This window comes from Lemur catta, chromosome 17 (genome assembly GCF_020740605.2).
Source record: "Lemur catta isolate mLemCat1 chromosome 17, mLemCat1.pri, whole genome shotgun sequence".
NCBI classification, from domain to species: Eukaryota; Metazoa; Chordata; class Mammalia; order Primates; family Lemuridae; genus Lemur; species Lemur catta.
This window is the reverse complement of record NC_059144.1, coordinates 9,924,189-9,951,475: the sequence shown is the minus strand read 5'-3', so window position 1 is coordinate 9,951,475 and position 27,287 is coordinate 9,924,189. Positions and strand designations below refer to the sequence as shown.

At 41.3% G+C, this 27,287-nt stretch overlaps 1 protein-coding gene across 3 annotated transcripts in view; it reads right to left on the bottom strand.

Moving 5' to 3' along the window:
* SEC23B (SEC23 homolog B, COPII coat complex component) overlaps positions 1-27,287 on the bottom strand; it is a 42,829-nt gene that overhangs the window by 6,534 nt on the left and 9,008 nt on the right. For all 3 annotated transcript variants that reach the window (XM_045529435.1, XM_045529436.1, XM_045529434.1), the window contains exons 7-19: positions 26,626-26,770; positions 26,118-26,276; positions 25,645-25,760; positions 22,633-22,756; positions 20,944-21,024; positions 16,501-16,590; positions 12,566-12,672; positions 10,289-10,442; positions 7,142-7,219; positions 4,399-4,560; positions 2,713-2,799; positions 638-793; positions 208-273 (exon numbers count right to left, since the gene is read on the bottom strand). In XM_045529435.1, the coding sequence (XP_045385391.1) occupies positions 208-273; positions 638-793; positions 2,713-2,799; positions 4,399-4,560; positions 7,142-7,219; positions 10,289-10,442; positions 12,566-12,672; positions 16,501-16,590; positions 20,944-21,024; positions 22,633-22,756; positions 25,645-25,760; positions 26,118-26,276; positions 26,626-26,770 (1,525 nt within the window). The remainder of the gene's footprint in view (positions 1-207; positions 274-637; positions 794-2,712; positions 2,800-4,398; positions 4,561-7,141; positions 7,220-10,288; positions 10,443-12,565; positions 12,673-16,500; positions 16,591-20,943; positions 21,025-22,632; positions 22,757-25,644; positions 25,761-26,117; positions 26,277-26,625; positions 26,771-27,287) is intronic.

Here is a 27,287-nt window from a genome sequence, read left to right as displayed (position 1 = left end):
GATCCACATAGGCAGCTCCTCCCAACCCCAACCCCCATTTCCTGCCCAGCTATGTTATTCAAAGTTGTTTATTCCGCCCACCTCGCCCCAGCAAAATACTCAAGTAATTCTGTCTCTGGGCCAAAAGGGAACCAACCTGTAGGATTTTAAAACAAGTTCTTTAAAAAGTAGCCTGGCATCCTCTGCAAGTACCTGACAATTTCTTACCTGTCCCCAAGCATACAGGTTATTGTGTGTCTGAGATGGATTCACTTTGGACAAAAGGAATCGAGCCTTTAAAAAAAAAAAGTTTAAAGATCAAATGACATTAATATTAGTGTAATAGAAAAAAGTAAAATAAGTTTTTATAACAATTCTTTGGTTAAACTGGAAATCACTTTACGGAAGAGGAACCTATTTCTTTAGCATAAACCCACTGGCTCTCCAGTTATTAAGAATCACGTCTTTTACTTTGGCAATCCTCTACTCTTATATCAGTATATTTTGACTATTCATTTAAAAAGAAGTCATATTTGGAAGATTACCTGTATGTCAATTTATGTCAACACATAAAATATTAACCACCCTGTTTGGATATATGGCCATAAAATATACCATAAAACTAATAGGACATTAGAGCTGGAATTCAGCTCCATACCTGACTGCCACCATGCTCCGTGTTAATGTAACGTGGCATCGGGAAGCGCGCCTGTAGAATTTCTTGAGCATCATCCAGTGGTGCCTGCAGAAGGTGCTTGAAGTTTTTGTACTCGGGCATGTCCTGGTACCCGGCTTTACGCCACTGGGCTATGGTCTATTCCAAAACAAACCAACCAAAACTATTGTGGAAACTGTAATGACACCCTTCATGGACACGTGACATTCCACCACCACCACCACCACCACCACCCAGAACTTGTTTCCAGTGAAGAAGTCTTATGTCAAAGGTGACAAGTTTCAGAGGGAGAGCAAAGCAGAGTGACTAGAAGGAGAAACAGGAATAAGCAAAGAGTGTGCATCCAGGACGTCCCCACCTGCTCAGTTCTCCCAGGAATGTCAGTCATCAGCCAGGCCTCCTCTCCCTTCCTAACTGTATGTACCAGGTAGTTAACAAAGCCCATGGATTAATTAACCCACGGCCTCCCCACTTTCCACTTCCACTGTTATCACTCAGTCTAGCCTCTCATCTCCTTGTACCTGGTAGGGAAAGCGATTTGTTGGCTGCTCTCATAGAATCCTTTCCCCTCTTCTCTTTTCCTAACAGCACATGTATTACACGCCTCCTCTGGTGCCCAGTAATCAAAAGACTGGGTAGAATCCATCCATCCCCAACCCCTGCTCCCCCAGGTCCTGAGTTGGGATATTCTTGGCAGGGAGATAAAAGGACTCCATCTCTAGTGGATACCCAAATCTGAGGATGCTTAAGTCCCTGATATATAATGGAGTAGTATTTGCATATAACCTATGCACATCCTCCCCAAGATTTTAAATCATCTCTAGATTACTTATAATACCTAATACAATGTAAATGCTACATAAATAGTTGTTATACTTGTAATTTTTATTTGTATTTTTAATGCTGCATTGTTATTTATTTATTTATTTATTTTTTAATATTTTTGACCCATGGTTGGTTGAATCCGCAGATGTGGAATGCACAGATACAGAAGCCAGCTGCACTGCTACTAAGGGAACCAATGGGAGGAGTAACTGGTTACCCAGTGACCCTTGGTCTAGGACCATTACTGAAAGTCTAGCATCTGTGAGCAAGTGGCTAGCACAGTGGGTGTTAATATGCTGGAAAAAAGTTTTAAAGTTATAAAATATTTATTAGTATTAGAAAACTAATACTTCCTAAGTAATCGAGGGAATTCTGAAACACAATTTATATCTTTTTAGGACACATAAAATCATTCCTAATGTTCAGATATTAGGCAGCCAAATAAACCAACAAAGCAACTTAATGAAGATAAAGAACATACAATAGAAAAAAAGGCATCACTAAATATAATGGTCAATTAAAGGATTTTTTCCCATAAAGATGCAAGTAATTCAGAGGAGACATTCCCTTTCTCAGGGTATGAAACCCTCTGAGGAAGAAACAGACTCTTCCCAGAAAGCCATCTACAGCCATCCCAGGGATCCATAGACCCAGCATAACGTTCCCTGTGCCACATTATTTCAGCAAAGAAAAACTTTAGCCCCAAACTCTAACATAACTCTGAAAGGAGAGTAGTATGTATAAAATGTTTGCTGAGAAACAATAAACTAGTCTTGCCTAACTTAGAAAGTTATACATTATAATAATTTAAAAGGACCACTTGAGATTTACTTACATTAAATGTTAATTTAAAAAATTTTTTTTTACTTTTTTTTACAGACAGGGTCTTGCTCTGTCACCCAGGCTGGAATGCAGTGGCACAATCATAGCTCACTGCAGCCTCCAACACCTGGCCTCAAATGATCCTCCCACCTCTGTCTCCTAAAGCACCAGGTTTATAGGCGTGCGCTACCACACCCAGCCAGTAAATATTAATAAAATTACTAAATATACAAATATTCCCAGGATCTGAAAAAAGATTTTATTCACTAGAACAAAAGCCCCTGCACTTGTTATTATAATAAACTGTGGTTTTCTAAACCCAAATCCTTGTTTCAAATGTCATTAAAAATCTAAATTAATAAGTAGGAAGAAAGCAAAAATAATAGTAAAGAAAGAAATTCGTATCTTACCTCACCAAGATAAATGACAATTTGGAAGAAAGTATCCATCAGCAAAATTCTGTCAGCTAGAATGCTGCTGCTGTCCAAGAGTACTGGCTGAAGAAAAAGGGAGAGAGAGATGGCATTGGCCTTCCCTGGTCCCCATGTGCTGATCACTCCCACCCCATGCAAGGTATCCACAGCAATGCAGAGGCTGTTTACAAATGGTGCCCGGCACAGTGGCCCGCCCCTCTTCCTGCCATGCACCTACTTTCTGCTCCTGACTCAGCAGTTCTCAGACTCAACTTCACAGAAAAATCAGGATCCAAATATTCCCTCATCAATTGGGAAGGGAGATTAATGATATCTTTTGATCTAGGAACCAGAAACAATTCCCAATATTCTCAGTTTTGTACTGGACATGGATTTTATCAACCAGAGTGAGTTTCTCTCAAATCTACTATAGCTGTAGATGAGACAGAACAGGGATGCCTATATGAAAAATAGCATTTAATACAAGTTTTTCAAGTTGAATCCAAAATATATTTTATTATGATTTTTATTTCAATAATTAAATGAACTTGTATTCATTAAAGAAAATTTAAAAATTTGTACCCAAATAGAACAAATACTGATAATGACCATTTGGATTGTTATCCATTTTTCTTTTCTTTTCTTTTTTTTTTTTTTTTGAGACTGAGTCTCACTCTGTTGCCCGGGCTAGAGTGCCGTGACATCAGCCTAGCTCACAGCAACCTCAAACTCCTGGGCTAAAGCGATCCTCGTGCCTCAGCCTCCCAAGTAGCTGGGACTACAGGCATGTGCCACCATGACCAGCTAAGTTTTTCTATATATTTTTAGTTGTCCAGATAATTTCTTTCTATTTTTTTGGTAGAGACGGGGGTCTCACTCTTGCTCAGGCTGGGTTCAAACTCCTGACCTCGAGCGATCCTCCTGCTTCGGCCTCCCAGAGTGCTAGGATTACAGGCATTAGCCACTGTGCCTGGCCTCCACTTTTCTTTTGTAACAGTTCATTTACTATTTCTTTGCACAAAGCCTGTTGTTTCTAGCAGTATTCCTTTCAGATACATTACAAGACATGAAATTACTGGATCAAAGCATATGAACACATTAAAAAAAAAGTACCAGCCGGGCACGGTGGCTCACGCCTGTAATCCTTGCACTCTGGGAGGCCAAGGCAGGAGGATTGCTCGAGGTCAGGAGTTCGAGACCAGCCTGAGCAAGAGCAAGACCCCGTCTCTACTAAAAAATAGAAAGAAATTAGCCGGACAACTAAAAATATATAGAAAAAATTAGTTGGGCATGGTGATGCATGCCTGTAGTCCCAGCTACTTGGGAGGCTGAGGCAGTAGGATAGCTTAAGCCCAGGAGTTTGAGGTTGCTGTGAGCTAGGCTGATGCCACGGCACTCTAGCCTGGGCAACAGAGTGAGACTCTCTCTCAAAAAAAAAAAAAAAAAAAAGTACCCACGTATTTGTAAAGTTTTTTACATTTATTCCATCTTCCACAAATAATAGCTTTATATGTGCTTTGATTTTTCCCTATAGTTTTTAATACTCAGAAATAATGTTAAATTATTATAAATACTCCAAAGTTTTTTTGTTTTTTTACAGTTTTGCTCTAAGAGTAAGTTTCCTAGAAAAAATATATATGAGGTGATTCCAATTGACAGAAGAGTACTCAGGTCAAAGCTTACCTCTGGAGGCCCCTGGAAGGAATAGGAGTAAAGAATGGGCTGGATCATGATGAGGGACTGGGTCAGATCCTGCCGGGCAAAATGGTGTCTGTAATAGGACGACTCGTCAGGGCTGTTGTTGAACACTTGCAGAAACGGAGATCTTCTAAGATGGAACATGAACTGCATTTACAAAGAAAAAAAGGCAAATGCATATAGCTGCAACCTTCGTAGACACCCAGAGAGTAGATCCACCCTGGGCCTCTGGAACAGGAGAACCCAGGTTTTCAGGTGGGACCAGGGGCTGGTAGAAGAGGAAAACGGGGAGTTGTTTAATGTGTACAGAGTTTGTTTTGAAAGGAGAAAAATTCTAGAGATCAGTTTATAGCAATGTGAATATGGTTAACATTACTCAACTGTACACTTAAAAATGGCTAAGATGGTAAATTTTATGTTTTTTACCACAATTAAGATTTTTAAATATTTTTTTTCCTTCAATAAAAGGGCCTCTGGATCTGTTAAAACTTCCATATCAAAGGGGAAAGGCAAAGAAATGTTTATTCCCAGAGTCACTAGGCCAAGCTGTGGAGACAGGGTATCTGCTCTGCGAGAAGCCAGGTCCACTGGGAGAAGGCACACTTGGGGCTTCAAGTTACAAGCCACAGTACAGGGAAGTACTTTTGGGGTGGGGGTGGAGGGCCAGCAGGAGACTTCCCAAAGCTATGAGGTCTGAGGACACACCCTCAGAGACAGGCCTGAGGTGGCCAGAGCGCTAGGGCAGAAGGGGGAGTCCAGGCACAGGGACAGCAGACAGGAGCTCAGGACAGAGGCTGGTAGATTGGAGTAAGGGGTGCAGGAGAGGAAGGGACAAGAGATAATGCTGGAATGGTATGTTTTTCACCCTGAGGATTAGAAGGAAGCGAGGGACAGACTTTTAACTCACTCTAAAGAGCTGTTAAAACATGAAAATCAGCTGCCTTGAGAAGAATAAAGCTTCCTGGCCGGGCGCGGTGGCTCACACCTGTAATCCTAGCCCTCTGGGAGGCCAAGGCCGGTGGATCGCTCGAGGTCAGGAGTTCGAGACCAGCCTGAGCGAGACCCCCGTCTCTACTAAGAATAGAGATAAAAATTATCTGGACAACTAAAAATATATATAGAAAAAATTAGCCGGGCATGGTGGTGCATGCCAGTAGTCCCAGCTACTGGGGAGGCTGAGGCAGGAGGATTGCTTAAGCCCAGGAGTTTGAGGTCGCTGTGAGCTAGGCTGACGCCACAGCACTCACTCTAGCCCGGGCAACAAAGTAAGACTCTGTCTCAAAAGAAAAAAAAAAAAGAAAAAGAATAAAGCTTCCTGAGACTCCAAATATTGAATCATAGGTTCCTAAATAATAACCAAAGCTGACATTCAATACATCTTATGTGCAAGGCACAAAGCACTTGACAAGAATTATTTAATCTTTCTAATAAGCCCATGAGATAGATTCTCTTACAGTCCCTAGTTTATAGGCGAGGAAACTGAGGCACAGAGGCACAAGCAAACTTGTCCAAGGTCACCCCACTACTGAGTGGCAGAGCTGGACTCTAATCCAGGCCGTCTGACTCCAGAGACTGGGCTCTTGACCTCTATCTTAGAACATCTTGATGGAAGGAATATTAGAAACCATGTCATCTGGTGGTTTTCAAACTGCGCTCTTCAGAGTCTTGGCAAATCCTCAGTGGAGGCTCTAGTGGGACTGTGGAGGGTGGTACGTGGGCACAAGCAGAGCAGCACCATGTCTGTCTGCTTTATGCGCTGGCTTTTGAGGGCGGGTCCTCTTGAAGAAAGGGTTCCTTCCACGGCTTTAAAAAGATTGCAAACAACTTCTCTAGACCAACTGCTTCCTTCTAAAGATGAGGAAACTAAAATCTACATAAGTCTGAAGCCTTGTCTAAAATCAGCAGCAGTGGGGCCAGTGCTGAACTCTGCCCTGACTCTGGCCGGTCTAGGGCTCTTCCCACAACACCACATGGCCTCAACCTCTAGGTAATGGGCACCTGGAAGTCCCAGGCCCCACTGTCAAGCTCACATTTAAAGCTCTGAATGTGTGCCTGGTACCACACTAAATATTTAATACTCAATTGGCCTCAGCTCTTGTAATCCTCACAGCCACCCACTGATCCAAGCTCTGTTTCCTCATCTGCAGATGAGAATGGAGATTCAGAAAAGGCAGAAACACAGACTCATGACAGTGGCTTCCTGTTCCATCTCCTTCTCTCCCTCCTTTCCTTTACCCAGTGGCTCCCAAATGCTTGGCTCATGTATAATGCGGTTACCTTTAGGAGCTGGTTGTTGTCAATCCCTGGTTATGGTACAGCATAATAACCACAGACATATTATTAATATTTGTCATATTAACAGTTGTTTTGTTATATTCACCTTCATGTGTGCTCATTTTTTTGGTTTGTTACCAAGACAGCTCACTGTTCACCCAGAACCTCTACATATTAAAGGTTTTGTTGTGGCCCTATGCCAATGATCCTATTTTGCCTTTTCATGAAAATTTTTGCACTTATTTTCTCTTCTCTGCATGTCATCTTTGTCTTTTGTAGGGCTTAGGGTACTGTCTTGCAGGAACATGACATTTGTCTTAAGGTGAACAACCTTTGTCAACTACAGACTGAATCTCAAAACACAAAAAGTCTTCACTTTACCCTGAGAATAGAGAAGTTTATTTCTATCACAATCTATTATTCTATAGTTATTTTTAACATATATATTACTTACCTGAGGATAAAGAGAAAAGGAATCTGACAACCTAAAAGAAGTGGGGTCTTCTTTGTCATACTGTCCAAACTTCTGACACTGATGAATGAAAATACCAAAAAGAGAGAAAAACCTAAGTTAGTGTTACCTGATAAAAACTCTTGGACTAAGAGCTAAGTTCTGATCTTAACTCTGCCCCTTACTGTGAGTCCTGTACTTCTCAAGCATCAAAGGGCAGACAGACTACCAGGGGGTCTTAATAAAATGCAGGCTCTGAGGAAAAGTTGGAGATTCTGCATCTCTAACCAGTTCCCAGGCAATGCTGGCCTGAAGACCACCCTGACCGCAGAGAAGCCTGATAAGCTCTCTCAGGCGCCTCTTCCACATGAAAACCCTCTGAGAGTATGAAAACTAGCAATTACAGACACACCTGATATACACTCACACTGCGGCTCAAATTTCTTCCTCCTTTCAATGGCATGTTTCTGTACCACGTTTCTTCCTGCCTTTATTTCTGATCACACATTTCCTCTAGCCACTAGAGAATTAGGCTGTCCACCATTTAAAGAAACGCCACCTTGAACAATTACCTTCTCCCTACCAAATCTGGCAGCCTTTCACAGTTGTCATCTTGAACTTCCTAGCAGCAGGAGTCAAGTGACCTCCCAAACTTCTTGAAACCTTCTCCTTCAGCTGCTGAAACATCGCTTTCCTGTTTCTCATCATCTCTCCACCCCATCCTCCTCTGCGTTCTTCAGTGGCTCCTTGTCTTCCTCCATCCTTCTAACTGGGGACTCCTCTGAGGTTAGTTCTTGGCCCCCTGCTTCCATCCTCACTGCTCAGCTACAAATGAACACCAGAGCCAGACACATGTCATCCAGATCCCTCCCCCAGGTCCAGTGCTGACCTCTAGCCTAAGCTCCAGTCGGGACTTCCACCTAAATACAGGACAGTTTTCCCTGGACATACTTTTGCAAGTGCATATTCAACTGTCAAAAGTAAACTATTATATTTAAAAAAAAAAAAAGATTCACCTTCTCCAATCCTAAAGTTGCACTCCTTTCCCATTTTCTACCTCACCATCATTCCTATGGTCACCCACATGTGAAATGTTTCTCTGTGCTTTTTGGTTTTTGATTCTACATAAAATCAGAAATTCTACATAGAACCAAACCTTCTGCTCCCTACATATCTACTGCCACCACCCTGGTCTCAGCAGCCTTGTACCTGCAAAATCCCCCATCACAACAGGAGCCTTTTCTCCCTGCAATGTGCCTTTTATAGTGATGTTAATGTGAATACAGTGTCATGTCGATGTCACACCCTGCTTAAGAATTACCCCTAAGTCTCCTTCTTAAGGATAAAGTTGGCCGGGCGCAGAGGCTCACGCCTGTAATCCTAGCACTCTGGGAGGCCAAGGCGGGAGGATCACTCGAGGTCAGGAGTTCAAGACCAGCCTGAGCAAGAGCGAGACCCTGTCTCTACTAAAAATAGAAAGAAATGACCTGGACAGCTAAAATTATATATATAGAAAAAAATTAGCTAGGCATGGTGGCGCATGCCTGTAGGCCCAGCTACTCAGGAGACTGAGGCAGAAGGATTGCTTAAGCCCAGGAGGTTGAGGTTGCTGTGAGCTTGACGCCACGGCACTCTAACCCAGGCAAAAGAGTGAGACTCTGTCTCAAAAAAAAAAAAAAAGATAAAGTTAAGGTGTTCCCCAAATCAAGGTGTATCTTCACTGTCTCTGTTCCTCACCACAAAACCTGGCCTCCGTGACAATGGTCTCTCCAGTGTGCCCAGCATAAGCTGAAAGGCCTGGCTACCTCCCACAGGCCTGTTCATGCCGGGCCTCCACTCAGTAAGCTTTGCCTTCTCCTCCCCTATCATCTGACTCTATCAAAAGAGCTGATTCGAGGCTGCCTTTCCACATGGAGCCTTTGTTAACCACTGGGATCCTCTCCTTGTTTATCCTCCCTCTGAAATCCTAGAGGAACAATTTTCAAATTGTGTTTGAAATGACACTTCCTGGAAAATGGTTCCATGAGATGGCAAGGGCAAATGCAGAGCTAAACAAGTTAAACAGGTTTCCATACCAGGCCCTTCAGTGTCTTTGATCACGGATACATGCTGTGAATCTCCAGAAAGGTAAGATTATGTAGTGTGCCAATTATTGATTTACTGCTCGTGGCTCCGAATTCACCCCTTTTGCCTGCTATGAAATGGATGTGGGCCCTTTAACTGCTCCTTTGCCAGCTGGCATAATGTCAAGCTTTGTCAGTTGAGGGCGCTGGAGGCCAGCATCAGCTTTGGGAGCCAGTGTGCTCACTAGGCAGCTTCCGTGGTGCCAGGTCCTGCAGCAGCACCACAGTGTCCCTAGCACTGAGCTCCTGGAGCACAGGGCAGCCAGCAGCTACCCCAGCACTCCCCTGAGCCTCTGCTGAGACAATTTCCTGTGAACAGTTTTCCCCAGCACCTAGAGGGTGCAAAATTCTAGAGAGTGAATTTCTAGCAAGTTCCTCTGGCACACCACCATGGCAACTTCTCTGTGACAGACTCACTGACCCATGGCCATGCCCTCCAAACTAGGTCTAGATCAGCCCTGGGGAGAGGGGTCTTCCTTGAGTGCTCTGTCTCAGCCCTACAAGCAGTGGCTGCCCCTTAGATCAGCTAGTTCTCTTTACTCCCTACTAGTCAATCCTTCATTATTTTACTCCCCTGTTGTAGTAGTAATTCTTTATATAAGACTTTCCCTATTTAAACTACTCTGTGATTTTTCTCTCCCAATTGGACCCAGACTGATAAAAGAGGCATCTTTCTAAACTCACAGGCCATCTCTATATCCAAAACAATCTCCCAGATCTGGAGGGAAAATATAGGACAACAGCCTTTGCAAAAGGACTCATCTAATTCAACTCTTAACATGCACAGATTTGCATCTCTCCAAATGTTCTGTGTGTGTTGTTCTTCCCAACGATAATGTAAACCCAAGAGGAAAAACACATATTTAACACTTCTTTCATGTCACTCAGATATGTCTGGCACAAGATAAGCAACGGATAAATTCTTGCTGACTGGCTATATAAAACAATAGGTTTAAGTGACAATTTTCTCCTCTCAGAAGTAGAGCAGAGACCAAGACTGAACCTAATGCCATTGTTCCCAATTTACCAGTCGGATGAGTTGTCGGTCCAGCCACCGGAGCACGTCGGGCCCCTCTTCTGACTCTGCTCGGAATACTCCGAGCCGTGCCATCAAGACTGCTGCAGCTTCCTGGTCGAATGCTGCTTCTATGTGCCTGAGCTGACTCTGTGCATCTGCCCAACTGACAATTCCAGAGTTAGTGCCATGCTTAAGTTCAGGAGAGATCAGAACACCAGACATTCATTTTGATAACGGAACACAAATCCTGTTCCTTCATCTAAGATGACACAAATTTGAATGTCATTTTCCTCATTTTCCATAAGGAATCACAGGAGCTTTGCATACATTTCATTTACCCTTATATGATCTCTGAAGGCTGTAACTTTAAAGGAAAATTATAGAGAACTTCCCCATGTTCTGCAATACATCATGAAAGTAGATACCCAAAAGGTACTAAGTCTCAATCCAGTGTTCCTTCTTCTAGGTCAATCTTAACAAAATCTAAATATTTACAAATTCACAAAATGACTTTCCAGCATCACATCCATGGGAAAAAGAATTAGCACATATACAGAAGTTTTCCAGATGAATAAAGACATCATGAACAAAGCTAAAAGACAACAGATAGACCAAGAACAGACATGTGCAACAAATGTAACAATAATCATATCCAAAACAGTCTTTGCATATCACCGAATAAGAAAAAGAAACAAGTTTTACAAAATGGGCAAAGGCTATCACAGAAGAAATACAGCATGGCTGAGAAATATGAAAAGTACTCAACTCATTGATAAGTGGGAAAATACAAATGAAAGTGACATATTGCATGTTCTCTATATATCTACATTTGCATGTTAAAAATTGATAACATCCATTGTTAATGGGAGACAGGGCACTTTGCCCCCTACACTATGGGGTAAAGTACAAATTAGCTTCTCAGGAAAATAGTTTTTCAGTATCTAAAATTTCACTTCTATAAAGTGGCTGGAAAGAAATACTCATGTTCACAAGGACCTGAAAATATCCATGCAGCACTGCTGGCAGGCAAGACCTTCAACAGAGGAGTGGTCTAACCCATCTAAACCATACAATACTATGTAACCATCAAAATTAATGAGATATGGGGCTTGCAAATTAATTTTTTTTTTTTTTTTTGAGACAGAGTCTCACTCTGTTGCCCAGGCTAGAGTGAGTGCCGTGGCGTCAGCCTACCTCACAGCAACCTCAAACTCCTGGGCTCAGGTGATCCTTCTGCCTCAGCCTCCCAAGCAGCTGGGACTACAGGCATGCACCACCATGCCTGGCTAATTTTTTTGTATATATTTTAGTTGTTTGGCTAACTTCTTTCTATTTTTAGTAGAGACAGTGTCTCGCTCTTGCTCAGGCTGGTCTCGAACTCCTAAGCTCAAACGATCCGCCTGCCTCAGCCTCCCAGAGTGCTAGGATTACAGGCGTGAGCCACCGCGCCCGGCCTGAAGCTTGCAAATTAAAGTTATACAAAGATAGATAAAGATATAGAGAAAAGATATGTAAATATCAGAAGCTGTAGTACATGTATATAGTAAACATATATGGTACATAAGTTCACAGAATGGGGTGAAGTTAAACACCAGTAACAGCATTTCCTTGTGGGGAGGATGAGTGGACAGACCCACTCTTTATATACAGTTGGCCCTCTGTATCCATGGGTTCTGCATCGGCAGGTTCAAGCAACCACAGACCAAAACTGTAGTTAGGCCTACTGGTTGCATCTGTACTAAACATGTATAGGCTTTTTTGTCATACTTCCCTAAACAATACAGTATAACAACTATTTATATAGTATTACATTGTATTAGGTAGTAATCTAGAGATAATTTAAAGTACATGGGAAGATGTACATAGTTTATATGCAAGTAATACACCATTTTATGTAAGAGACTTGAGTATCCATGGCTTTAGTTATCCACAGAGGTCCTGGAATCAATCCCTCACGCACACCAAGGGATGACTGTATTTATGTGCTGCTTAAATCTTTATGAGGAGGATGTATTTACAGGCTACTTATCTGATAAAGTAATAAAACATAATTTTTAAGGAACTATATTCATACAGAAAGATGATTCCTCTAGATAAGTGTTCGTAAGCCAAACTGGGCTAACCAGGAATGCCACCTCCTCCTCCTCTTCCTCAGATTAAATAAGCCAGTGAGGACTGTTCAGAACCACTCAATGAATGAAAAAGACAAACTAAGAGATGTTAAATATCTCTTCAGAGGAAAAATATCAGTCAGTGGCTCCATGGAGAAGAAACTGGTGTGCTTACTTTCGGGCAATGGTGGTCACACGGATACGTCTCTGGGTGCTGGAGTGTTGATACTGTGTGACAAATTGGATGGCACCTCTGCCTCCTTGGGGGATCGGAGCATTGTGCTGTGGAGTGAGAGGCCATAACCTCGTTACTGTCACAGGCATGATTCAAATACAAACAGAACCCATCATGCTCTTCTAAAACAACTCATAGCAATAACAGTAATGAATTTTGAATGGTACACTTAGTATCTGCACATTTCACTATATATCATTTTTACCTCAAAAAAAAGAAGAGCCACATTCAATACTGAACTCAAGTTAATGATATGCATGTTGAAGTGTTTAGGGATGAAATACACTGATGACTGCGATTTGCTTTGAAATGCATCAAAAACAAAATGGATTAATGGATCAATATATATGTAACAAAGTAAATGCAGGCATATGTCATTTAATTGCACTTCATAGATACAGTGTTTTTCTGGGTTTTTTTTTTACAAATTGAAGGTTTGCATCAAGCAAGTCTGTTGTCTACCGGTGCCATTTTTCCAACAGCTCATGCTTGCTTCATGTCTGTGTCACTTTTTAGTAATTCTTGCAATATTTCAAACATTTTCATTATTATTGTATCTGTTATAGTGATCAGTGATCTTTGATGTTAATTGTTTTGGGGTGCCACAAACTGTGCCCATATAAGATGGTGAACTTATTCAATAAATATTACGTGTGTTTTGACCATTCTACTGACTGGTCATTTACCCCATCTCTCTCCTTCTCCTTCGGCCTTCCCTACTCCCTGAGACAAAACAATTTTGAAATTAAGCCAATTAATACTTTAAAATGGCCTCTAAGTAGTCCAGTGAAAGGAAGAGTCTCTTACTTTACATTAAAATTAAAAATGATCAAGCTTACTGAGGAAGCACGTTGAAAGTTGAGACAGGCTGAAAGCTAGGCCTCTGGCACCAAACAGCCAAGTTGTAAATGCAAAGGGAAAAGTTCTTGAAGAAAATTAAAGTGTGACTTCTGTGAACACACTAATGATAAGAAAGCCAAACAGCCTTATTGCTGATATGGAGAAAGTTTTAGTAGTCTGGATAGAAAATCAAACCAGACACAACATTCTTTTAAGCCAAAGCCTAACCCAGAGCAAGGCCCTAATTCTCTTTATTTATTTATTTATTTTTTTGAGACACAGTCTCACTCTATTGCCTGGGCTAGAGTGCCGTGGTGTCAGCCTAGCTCACAGCAACCTCAAACTCCTAGGCTCAAGCATTTCTTCTGCCTCAGCCTCCCAAGTAGCTGGGACTATAGGCATGTGCCACCATTCCCAGCTAATTTTTTTCTCTATATATTTTGAGCTGTCCAGATCATTTCTTTCTATTTTTAGTAGAGACGGGGTCTTGCTCTTGCTCAGGCTGGTCTTGAACTCCTGACCTCGAGCGATCCTCCCGCCTCAGTCTCCCAGAGTGCTAGGATTACAGGCGTTAGCCACCACACCCGGCCCCTAATTCTCTTTAATTCTAGGAAGACTGACTGAGGAAGCTGCAGAAGGAAAGTTGGAAGCTGGCAGAGGTTAGTTCATGGGGTTTAAGGAAAGAAGCCATCTCCATAACAGAAAAGTACAAGGTGAAGCAGCAACTGCTAACGTAGAAGCTATAGCAAGTTATCCAGAATATCTAACTAAGGTCATTGATAAAGATGGCTACACTTACACAACAGATGTTCAGTGTAGATGAAACAACCTTCTATTGGAAGAAGATGCCATTTAGGACTTTTCTAGCTAGAGAGACAAGTTAATGCCTGGATGCCTGGCTTCAAAGCTTCAAAGGACAAGCTGACTCTCTTTTTAGGGGCCAATGCTCATTTACCATTCTGAATATCCTAGGACCCTTAAAAATTATGCTAAATCTATTCTGCCTATATTCTATAAATGCAACAACAAAGCCTAGATTATAGCACATCTGTTCACAGCATAATTTACTGAATATTTTAAGCCCACTGTTGAAATCTACTGCTCAGAAAAAAAGACTCCTTTCAAAATATTACTGTTCACTGACAATGCATCTGGTGACATCACCTGGTGACATCAAGAGATGTGTAAGATTAATGTTGTTTTCATGCTTGCTAACACAATGTCCATTCTGCAGCCCATGGATCAAGGAGTAATTTTGACTTTCAACTCTTATTATTTAAGAAATACATTTTGTAAGGCTATAGCTGCCACAGATAGCGATTCCTCTGATGGATCTAGGCAAAGTAAATTGAAAACCTTCTGGAAAGGATTTACTATTTTAAATGCCATTAAGAACATTCGTGATTTGTGAGAGGAAGTCAAAATATCAACATTCACAGGAGCTTGGAAGAAGCTGATTTCAACCCCTATGGATGACTTTGAGGGGTTTAAGACTATAGTAGAGGAAGTCCCTAGAGATGCGCTGGAAATAACAAGAGAACTAGAATTAGAAGTGGAGTCTGAAGATGTGACTGGATTGCTGCAATCTCATGATAAAACTTGAATGGATGAGGAGTTGCTTCTTATGTATGAATAAAGTAAGTAATTTCTTGAGATGGAATCTATTCCTCATGAAGATGCTGTGGACACTGTTGAAGTGACAAGAAAGGCTTTAAAATTCTGCATAAACTTAGCTGACAAACCAGAGGCAGGGTTTGAGAGGACTGATTCCAATTTTGAAAGAAGTCTACTCTAAGTAAAATGCTATCAAACACCATCTCATGGTATAGAGAAATCTGTCATGAAGGGAAGAATCAACTGATGTGGCAAACTTCATTATTGTCTTATTTTAAGAAATTGCCACAGCCACCCCAACCTTCAGCAACCATGATCCTGATCAGTCAGCAGCCATCAACATCGAGCACCACCAGCAAAAAGATTATGACTTGCTGAAGGAACAGATGATTGTTAGCATTTCTTAGCAATACAGTTGACTCTTGAACAACACAGCTTTGAACTGCACAGGTCCACTTACACGTAAATTTTCTTCTGTCTCTGCCACCCCTGAGACAGCAAGACCAACCCCTCCTCACCCTCAGCCTATTCAACATGAACACAATGATGCTTAAGACCTTTAACATCCACTACCACTTAATGAACAGTAATATATTTTCTCTTCCTTATGATTTTCTTAATAACATTTTCTTTCCTCTAATTTACTTAATTGTAAAAGTGCAGTATACAATACATATAACATACAAAATCTGTGTTAATTTTTATGTTATCAGTAAGGTTTCTAGTCAACAGTAGTAGGCTATCTGTAGTTACAGTTTTGGCGGGTTTAAAGTTATGTGTGAATTTTTAACTGTGTGGGGGTTCAGTGCCCCAACACCTGAGTTGTTCAAGGGTAAAGTGTAAAGTATTTTTTAATTAAAGTATGTATATTTTTTAGACATGATGCTATTGTACACTTAATATACTATAGTATAAACATGAAACATAACTTTTATATGCACTGAGAAACCAAAAAACTCATGTGACTTGCTTTATTGCGGTGGTCTGGAACTGAACCCCAATATCTATCAGGTATGCCTGGACAGTAAAATGTCAATTATAGCATCTCGGTGACAGGCAGTGGGTATATATGGGTGTTCACTGTATGATTCTTCCAATTTTTCTGTATGTTTGTAATTTTTCATAATAAAATATTGGGGAAAGAACTGACACTCAAATATTCACCAACATTAGGATGGATGGTAAAAGCCAATACTCTTCTAATGACCCTATTAGTTCAACACTAAAGCGACAAAAGCATTTTCTGTATGACGGTGACTAAACCCTGGAAGGAATAAAAAAAGATCATGCAGACTAGCATCAGGCCTAAAACACCACCAAAGTTGTATCAGTTTGTGGAGAAAGTAACCAGACACACTGGTTTGTAATAAATCAGAAAATAGGATACTAAGACATGAAGACATGTGAAGAAACCCACTCACCTGATTGACTACTTCAAAGTAAATGCCAAGTGTAGATGTGGAATCCAGGCCACAGATTTTCCACTGACTCGTGCCACTGACACCAAGTTCCTACGAGTGAGAAGAGTAATTGAAAAAACAAAACCAAAACCACTCCATGGTTATTCATTGTTTATGAAAAGTGCTAACTGCGTAGGGCAGATCACTTAGAATATTTTTCTTTTTTTTTTTTTTGAGACAGAGTCTCGCTCTGTTGCCTGGGCTAGAGTGCTGTGGCATCAGCCTAGCTCATAGCAACCTCAAACTCCTGGGCTAAAACGATCCTCCTGCCTCAGCCTCCCGAGTAGCTGGGGCTACAGGCATGTGCCACCATGCCCAGCTAATTTTTGTTTAAGTATATATTTTTAGTTGTCCAGCTAATTTCTTTCTATTTTTTTAGTAGAGACGGGGTCTCGCTCTCGCTCAGGCCGGTCTTGAACTCCTGAGCTCAAACAATCCACCCGCCTTGGCCTCCCAGAGTGCTAGGATTACAGGCGTGAGCTACCACGTCTGGCCAGAATATCTCCTAGGTGAAAATTTTAGTTTAATTGAAAATTTTCTACTAAAAAAAGTATAATTATGGACCAGGAGAAGGCTTAACATTTTACATTTACAGTAATTTAAAGTTTTTATACTGGCACTCTGACCAACTTCCATTACATCATATATATTATGCAACATATATGGTACATAACACTAAAGTCAACAAAGAATCAAGTCAGGGTTGAGAAAGAAGTAAACAGTAGGAGGAAGAATTACCTACTTAGCGTGAAAGTTTTATGTACTTCTTTAATCATCATTCTTAGAACAAGAAATAAAAAGTTATAGAACATTAGCTATAAGATATAAATTTTTAATCCATTTTTAATGTAAAAAGCTATATATAAATTCTCAGTAAGAGAATTAAGGAGATTACAGTAACAAGGGTGCTTTTTACTGATTAGTGCAATGGCTCAAAGTGATAAATATGAGATTCACTAAAATGTGAAGCTGAATATCACTGTTTTAATCATGACGTGTAGAAGAAAAGGCCACAAATGTCAAAAATATTGAGATCACTAGACTCTGAAACCTATATTCTATCATTCTAGAAGCTCTGAGTACTATAAGTACTAACACACCCTTATCAAACTGTGGAATACTGTGCTTAGAAAGTAATGCATTAAGAGAGTCATGATATTTCTTCTATATTACTCTGAATCCACCCACACTGCACACTGTCAGCTTAGTACAGCTGATGCCAGTCTGGTCTCTCTACAAAGCCATGTTAGGAGCCTATGTAACTGGCCACAGAACAAGCAATCTCAGGAAGGTGACAGTCAGAGGGAAGATTCTTACATGAAATCACACAGCAACTCTAAGGTGGAGACCGGGGAGGGTGCACTCTGTTCCCTCAGTATTTCCTAAGCCAGATCATGAAAGGGATGGATGTGTGGGAGTTCATCTTTTCTTTTTTTTTTTTTTTTTGAGACAGAGTCTCACTTTGTTGCCCAGGCTAGAGTGAGTGCCGTGGTGTCAGCCTAGCTCACAGCAACCTCAAACTCCTGGGCTTAAGCGATCCTACTGTCTCAGCCTCCCGAGTAGCTGGGACTACAGGCATGCGCCACCATGCCCAGCTAATTTTTTCTATATATATATTTTTTAGTTGTCCAGATAATTTATTTCTATTTTTAGTAGAAACGGGATCTCGCTCAGGCTGGTCTCGAACTCCTGACCTTGAGCGATCCACCGGCCTCGGCCTTCCAGAGGGCTAGGATTACAGGCCTGAGCCACCGCGCCTGGCCTACCTTTTCTTTTAGTAGCCTTTTCAAAAAGAGGCAGGGGTTTGGTTTATCAACTGCTAGAAGGTAAAGCACTGCGCCCAGGAGAAACGGCAAAGAATCAAAGGAGCTTTCATGCTTCCTCTTCTTGCCTCACTAACCCCTCTCTAGGCACCAGACCCAGTGTGGCCACAAACCCTCCAGAGCTCCAAAACAACATTGTCTCACCAATACACAAAACCCTTACTTAAGCATTTAGCCTTTAAATGTCTTTATCTGAGCAACTGTAAAGACAGAATTAGGAAATCATCATTTTATAAATTCTAAAGAGATAAATCGATTCAAGTAAGGATAATCAATGCTAAAACTATTAGGCTGTTGGCAAACAAGATTTTCATATTGTACTATTAAATACAATCTCATTCAACAGATTTCTTGCTAATGGCAAATGGAAAACAGCCCCTGACAATGGAAAGACACAGGTTGGTCACCACTTTCACCATGCGATCTAACTAAGCACCACTAACATGGGACCAGTGGACATAGGTGCCTCTGGATGTAACACAGCATAAAGTAGACACCACCCAGAAGTATGGTTGGCAAAAAGGCTTAGCCTGAATCTAATCACTCTTTAATCCTAACTTCCATTTTATAAGAAATACAGGGAGGAAAGAAACAAGTTAACCACCACCTTGAGGGGATAATCATTGAGAATGTGGGATCTTCTATTAGAGAAGATACCTGGCACTGTCTCTTTGACAAATTGATGTCATTTAATTTTTTAAAAAGCAAATAAATAAATAAACAAACAAATGAACAAAAAGATAGGAACAGTATTCTAGATTTTTTTTTAACAAACTAAGGATATATAATACCAAATGCAAAGCTAGTTGGGGGTTAAAACAGCTACAAAGGGAAGTTGGGGACAAATTAGGGACAAAATATTAGGAAATTATTGTTAATTTTCTTAGGTTTGATAATGATGTCATGGTGGGAGAACATCCATATTTTTTGAAAATGTACATTGAAGTACTTAAGGGCTAAGAGTCATGATATCTGCAAATTATTTTCAAAGGCCTGCAAAGAAAGCTGATCAAGCAAACATGGCAAATAGATCAAGCAAATGTGGCAAAAAAGACGACACAGAAGTTATGGCAAAATGTTAACAATTACTGACTCTAAAACGGTAGGTAGACAGGGATTTATCATACCCTTCTTCCGTATGCCACATTTCTCGCCCTGATCAGAAGGACTTGGGCCTCCCATGAGCAGCGCCGGGGAGTGGGTTTTCTGTATGCCACATTTCACTTATACCCTTGTTTAAACTTCTCTGTATGCTTGAAGACTGTATTTTCCTCCTCTTTGCATCCTCATTTTCCAATCAAAACTTTCATGGCTGAACTCTATTGGAACAGCTAATCTATTTGTACTAATTCATAAAAATATCTCCTTAAACTACTTCACGAAGCCTTCATCAGGCATATTTTAAGTTGGCGGATTTAAACAGGGCAGCCTGCCAAAGCCCTGCCAGGAAATAGGGGTACAAGCCCCTTAGCACTCTGGGGTAACGAGGATTCATCAGAGGAGCTTTCAGGCAGCAATCTTTCTCACCCAGGGGACTACAGCAATGTTCTCTCAAATTTCCTCGCCTCTGCCAGGCTTGACAAAAGTTTAATATGTGTAGTCACTCAGGAATGTTCGTTACTGACAAAGACAAAGATGATGATGTGAAAGACAACATCTCCTATGGGCTTCCAGTGTGCCAGGCACTGTCCTAACTGCTTCATTTGAACTAACTCATTTAATCCTCGTATCAATGATGTAAAGTAGGCACAGTTATCCCCATCTGCCAGATAAAGACATTGAAGCACAGAGCAAGTAAGTACTTTTCCTGTGCTAAGTGTAGTGTAGACTTGTGCCTTGAATCCACATGTGGCTCTATAATCCACCCTCCCACTGATGATAACAATGAGGGAAGGACACGACTGAGTAACCATGGCCCAGGACCAGCTTGGAGAGGCCTCACCAACCCAAACCATTTGGTCTGCCTCTTGGCAGCTAAAGTATAATCAGAGGAAGCAGGCCACTTGCAAAGCCACTCATCCCAAGTGATAACTAAACTTTGTTTACATACTCTTAAAATCTATTACTAGAGAACACAGATATCTGCATACACGACAGTGTCATCTGCTGCCAGATCAATTCATGGTGGTCTCTGCTGTATAAGGCTCGTTATTAGCTGAGAGTGAGACAAAGGTATCACCTCTAAGGACAATGAGCAGGTAGGTTTATTCCTGAAGGATTGTGCTCAATGTTTGTTTGCCTTTTGAGGTACAGAATTCCTTGTGGCTTTGGCACAGTAACCCGAGCACGGGTGGTGGAGGCAGGGGGACCTGGGCTCTAGTTCCTCGATGCTAGCTCTGACCCTGAGGAAGACACTTAACCTTTCTGAGCCTCAGTCTCCTTCTCTCTCACCCTTTTGGTAGATGGATAGACAGACAGAAATAATACATCTCTCAGCTGTAGTTGTCAGTGAGGATTAGCCCTTCTCCTCTTACCCCACACACACCCAATGGATGACACAATGCAAGATTATCATGCTCCACCACTTCTAATGGGTTAAATCTGGGGCAGGAGGTGAGGGTGATGAAGTTATTTTCCTTACATTTTCCGAAACACATGGTCCTTTCACGTTCAGAGATACACATGGACCAATGGCTCCTGCAATCTTCAGTTCCCGAGAGGTCTAAAACAAATTATGTAAAAGTATAATAAAGTTAGAAATCATTGAAATCCACCCTGCTCTCATTATGGCCACAATGAAAGTATAGAGAAAAAATATGGAAACATTATCATTCTGCTAAGAGAAAACCCCACGTGGATCACTACTCTCCTACAAGCTTTTCCAGGGCCAATATCAACTGATTACAACTTTAATAAAATCCGCCCTTAGAAACTACATCATCTTTGGAACAGAGCATTTTCAACTCTCTCAACTTACTGTTTATACTTTAAAATCACTGTACACATAGAAGATAACAACTCTGCCAAAAACACTAGACTAGGCACAGTAGCTCATGCCTATAATCCCAGCTACTAGGGAGGCTGAGGTGGGAGGATCACTTGAGGCCAAGAGTTCAAGACCAGCCTGGGAAACATACCAAGACCCCATCTCTAAAAAACAAACATTAGCCAAATGTGACATCATGTGCATGTAGTCCCAGCTACTCAGGAGACTGAAGCAGGAAGTTCTCTAAGCACAGGAGTTTGAGGCTGCAGTAAGCTATGGTAATGCCACTACATTTCAGCCTGAGTGACTAAGTCAGACCCTGTTTCTAAAAAAAGTAAAATGCCCATTCCTCGTCTTTTAAAAAAAAAAATCTCAGCTGGGCGCGGTGGCTCACACCTGTAATCCTAGCCCTCTGGGAGGCCGAGGCGGGTGGATCGCTCGAGCTCAGGAGTTCGAGACCAGCTTGAGCAAGACCTCGTCTCTACTAAAAATAGAAATAAAAATTATCTGGACAACTAAAAATATATATAGAAAAAATTAGCCGGGCATGGTGGCGCATGCCTGTAGTCCCAGCCACTCGGGAGGCTGAGGCAGTAGGATCCCTTAAGCCCAGGAGTTTGAAGTTGCTGTGAGCTAGGCTGACGCCACAGCACTCACTCTAGCCCGGGCAACAAAGTGAGACTCTGTCTCAAAAAAAAAAAAAAAAAAAAAAATCTCAACTATATGAGAATGTTATTTAAAGACTTAAAGTTTAATCTAGATGATTTACTGATTATCTCTAATTCTCCAAATAATGATTCCAGTCATATCCTCTAATGGCCCTTTTTAATGTTTTCTCAATGACTTAGAATGAACTGTATGGGGCTTTGAGTCCCTACATGGAAAAACCAAAACCCACAATACTGTCTATTTCAGGAGGCTCTGGCAATTATTCAGGCAGGTACTAAATGTTAATATAAACACAGCTCTGTGCAATGCAAATGAGCCACACTGGGTGGCTGGGTAGACACTGACCACTGTGTGGCTGCCCCTGTCCTCTGGCCATGGTGCTTCTCCTAACATTCAACCCACCTCCCCTTCTACCTCCTGCTGCCCTAAACCAGCAGGGTGAAGCAGAGCCTGCAGGGGAGCCAGGCAACTCTTTGTTTAGAACATTAATAAATGTTCAACTCACTCTCAAGAAGCAAAGGCATGAAGTGAACAATGTACTTTGTGATGGCCATTTTGTTGGAATCCTCTTCACTGATTTTTAGATGCCTATCTGCAACAGGCTGAGGTTGACTGAAGTCTGACTATTGAATAAGAACACTATAATTCCATTAAAGTTTCAAAAGTCTATTGTACCTTTACTTCCAAAGTAGCACCAAATGCCATTCGAAAATCTCCATTAAAATCTTTACTAAAAATCCTTTGGAATGTCTGCTTGAAGAGAGAAGTGTTGAAAGAATCTCCCATTACCATGTGGCCTCTAGGAAAGAAAAAAGAAAACACAAAGTGAACGTTAGGATGATTGAAAGCCATTCAGATGCTCCATCAGTATTTATAAGCAATAATTTAAAGAAGAAAAAAAAGAAACCAGGTCCATAAAGATGTTACTGCCTAATTTAAATGGAAAATAGCAAATTCAGTTTGTACTTAGAAATTATTTCCAAAGCATTAAACATAGAATCCTTAAGAATATCTCTAATTCCTCTCACACTTCTTTGGTGTAGGAAAATATCCAGGCCTGTAGGAAATCCTTTTCAGGTGAATTCACTGCCTCAAATCCTTGACTTTACAAGAATTTTTTTTTCTAATTCATGAATATTGATATTCAGCCCTTATTGAAGTTAGAGGAAAATATTGTTCAAAATTTCAGCATTTCATGTATTTGGGGCAGAGAAGCACAGCTTGATGCAAGTTATGCATCCAGCCATTATTCATAAAACAAGATCTCAGAATTGGGAAGAACACAAGAAAGATCATATGGTCCAGCTATCTCAGAGTGTCTAAACTCTCCAGTGAGGGGTCAGCTATTTGACTTCAAATACCTATCCATCCTCCCCACTTCCTTAGTCATGTAGTCCATGGGTGCCTGGAATAAAGATGTTTCCCAGCCTGCCTTGCATGTGGCCACGAAGCTCAGTTCTGCCTGCTGGAGTGTCCTTTATGAAGCGTGGAGTGTGTTCTCACAGGGAGAGGCACATCCTTCTTTAACCTCTCCTCCTTCCTGCTGCTGTAGGTGGCTAGAGCTCCAACAACCCTCTTGAGCCATACATTGTACATTAAGGGTGGTGGGCAGCTCAGTAGGACCTTACCCCTGATGACAATACCTCCACGGAAAGAGAAATAAACTTGTTTTGGGTTTTCTGTCACATTCCCACAAATCTAATCATAACTCACATCGATCCCTCTATAATATACCTGCCAATTTTTCATCCAGGTTAGGCTTGAACTCCTCCAGCATCCAAGAGCTCACTTCCTCCAGAAGCCGTCCATTCCCTGTTTGTCTGTCTTTATGCTGAGTGAAATTCTATTTCCCAGTGGTTTTCACACACTGGTTCTAGTTCTATCCTTTAGTCACATACAGAACTAATCTGATTCCTTCTCCACAGGAAAGTCCTTCAGCTGATGAATGTAGTTCTCATGCTCCCATTTATCTTCAGCTTAATCTGCTCTAGCTCCTTTAATCATTCCTCAAGTGACACAGTTTCATGTACTCTCCACCATTCTCTCTGCTCCCCTCTGAACATATCCAGTGCATCTGTACTGCCCTTTGAAACTGAAATGCTCAGAATGGAAAACGACATAATCTGGATAAGGTGTGACTGACACCAAGGAAACAAGACTATGATCTTCCTTGACAATAATCTACTCCTATAATGCAGCCTGGAATCATCTGCCTTTGCTGGACGTCATCCCAAATTGTTGGCTCACCTTGAGCTATCTTCTAAAATCACTAAATCTTTTTTCTTTAAGTGTCACTACTAACATAATTATACAACAGGGGATTTGACCTAAATACTAAGTCTTTCAGGAGTCAGAAACCCAGTAAGAATCTGAAGGAAGCAATGGTACCTCTCCACAGAAAACACACACACACACACACACACACACACACACTCTGGCATGCAATCTCAGGGATGTGCACAAATACACTGAGCTTTTCTAGGGGTGCTCCAAGTCAAGAACTCCTGCAGGGTCCTGGTAGAGTTTACCTTATTAAATGTGGCTCACTGATGTAGATATATCAGTGTCATCCAGGACCCTCATGTTATCACCTAACATATATGCTGCTCTCTAGGACAGCATCAAATGACTTGGGTTCTACCTCCTAACCCTTTTATTCAATGAGGACCAGCAGCATCAGCGGGGAGCTTGTTAGAAATGCAGAACCTCAGGCCAACCCTATATTCTCAAACTTCTGTGCATGCAGATCACCTTAGATCTTGTTCAAATGCAGGTTCTGATTCAGTAGGTCTAGAGTGAGGCTCAAGATGCTGCAATTCTGACAAGCTCTCAGGTGAGGCTGATGGCACATAGTTCTTAAACTCTACTCCATGTTAGAATCATTGGCAAAACTTTTGAAAATGCTAATGCCCAGGCCACACCCTATGCTAATTAAATCAGAGTCTCTGGGAAAAGACCCAAAGAAAGAATAGTTTTAAAAGTTCTCCAGGTGATTCCAATGTGTAGCCAGCTTCAGACTAGTGCTTCACACATCAGCGATTCTCACTCTTTCCTATGTACCAGAATCTCCTGGAGAGATGCATCCCCAGGGTTTCTAATTCAGGATGTCTGGGTAAGGCCCAAGAATCTACAAGCCTCATCATTTCCCAGAAGCCCCTAAGGTTGCTGGTCTGGGCATCACCACACATTGAGAACCACTGCTCTACACTTTGACCTGTGAGTATAATACTGACTTAGGCTCTGAGTCAGTGCATCCTTTAGGCAGAGAGTGTGCTCGGTATTAGTCACAAAGTATGGCCACTTAGTTAGGTCAAGTTTCTCCTAATTGCTTCGGCATTCAGGTCCTATTTTCTCCACTTCTCACAAGGAAGTGACCTGATGAAGGCCAGATACTGCATGCTTGCTTGCTTGCTTTCCTGGCCTGGTCTCAGTACAAGTCCAACAACTCTAAGGAAGAAATGAAGTTACTCTGATATGACTCATTTGTAGTGAACCCCTGGGACCTCCTGCTAATCACTGTATCTTCCTCCAAGGAGTCCACACCCCTTTCCCCAGCCATTGAAACCACAGCTCAGAGCTACCTGAAAGCTTCTCTAAGGTGGCCTCACCCATTCCTATGGCTCCATCACTCATTTCTCTTTCCTTAAAACAACACTCATTTTCCCCATGTGTTCGCTGTCAACATACCCAGTAAGATTTGCACAACACTTCATCTCCAAAAGTCCAGTTTGGTCAAGGGCACAAGCATAAATATCAATGCAGTGACCATTTGTAGCAGTTCGATTAGCAAGCATCTCATAGTGCTGTGAAAAGAGGAAAACTACCTTTAGGAAACAGTAACATTATTCCCAAGATATGCTTAACTATATTAAAGAATGTAATGAAATATAGGAATATGGAAATCATTTTCTTTACAACACCCAAATAAAATAAAAACATAGTTTTCAATCTCAAAACTCTTTGGGCAATTTTAAGGCCACCCACTCTAACTAAAGTCTAAAAGCAGAGGCAATAATTTAATAGGAGCCAAGATCTGGAAGATTGTCTCCAAAAGAGTTTTTTGCTGACCATGATGTATGACCTTAGCAAAGTAGCTGCCACTCCAGAGCAGCCCTGTCACTGAGCTACCACAATTATAGCCTGTAACCAAGAGTACCTACCTTAGTTGCCTTTTTCATGAAACGTGCATTATCTTTCTCAATATCATGCCAGGAACGAATAGGAATCTTTAATTCATCTCCAACCACCATGCCAGGCCCTTGGGTAGGGGGACCTCCAGTAAACAGCATGATCCTGGCTCCCGTGTTTGGAAAAGTGCCCTAAAATAGTGAATAGCAGCATTTTAAAGGTAAACAGCCCTACCTCCAATTATGGCTTTAATTTCCCCATAGAAATACTCCAAAGATGGATTCTCTTCAGCTGTTCTTAACACTGGTGATACTGCAGAATAGTACAGATGATAATGCAGAAAAGCAGCACTTATCTTCTTCCAACCTGATTTGTACACTTTTATTAATTGGCTGTGAGCACTTCCCATTGCTCTAATTCTCTTATGTTTTTCACAGATGCTTCACTTAGGTCACAAAGGATTTTCAAACAAAGCCAACAAATATATTTTCTGAGAGCAAGTCTGCATGATTTGAGAGGCCCTGGTAAATTCTGAATTACCTCCAACAAGCCAACAGCAATGGACAAAGCAACACCAGTGGATCGCAAAGGTCTCTTCCCCTGAGTGACTGGCCATGGGTCCCTCTGCAGCTCCCCAAGAAGATCAGTGAGGTTCATATCAATCTTGTGAATGGGCTGCAGAAATCTGCATGATATTTAACAGACATATCAATCCTGGTTTAATAAAGTACTCTGGTATTCAATCCTAGATGACACATAGTTACTGCTCTTTAAAATAATTACTCAGAGTAGGAAAAAACTCGCAACTTTTTTCTTCAAAGCTATTTCAAACTACAAACACAAAACAATTTAAAGCAATTTTATTGACAAACATAATTTAAAGCCTAATTCTTGGCAATTTACATATGTAGCATGAAAAAAACTCAACTTGAAAAGAGCAAATCAGTTTATTTAAATTTTATGCAGCAAAGAAATCCTAAGGACATGCCTAACATGAAGTCAGTCCAAGTAAGGTCCATTCATGTAGACGATGTTAATTATTCTAATGGTTGGTTTAGTTTGTATTTTTCTTGAGCCTTAAGAGTAACATAGAAACACTCTGGTTTCTTACCAGAGTAAAGGGTTGTCCCTAGCATGTCAGGCAATGCATTTTATCGAGTTTACTGGCTTTAACCTGGCTGGGGCAGACCCAGGCACTCAAT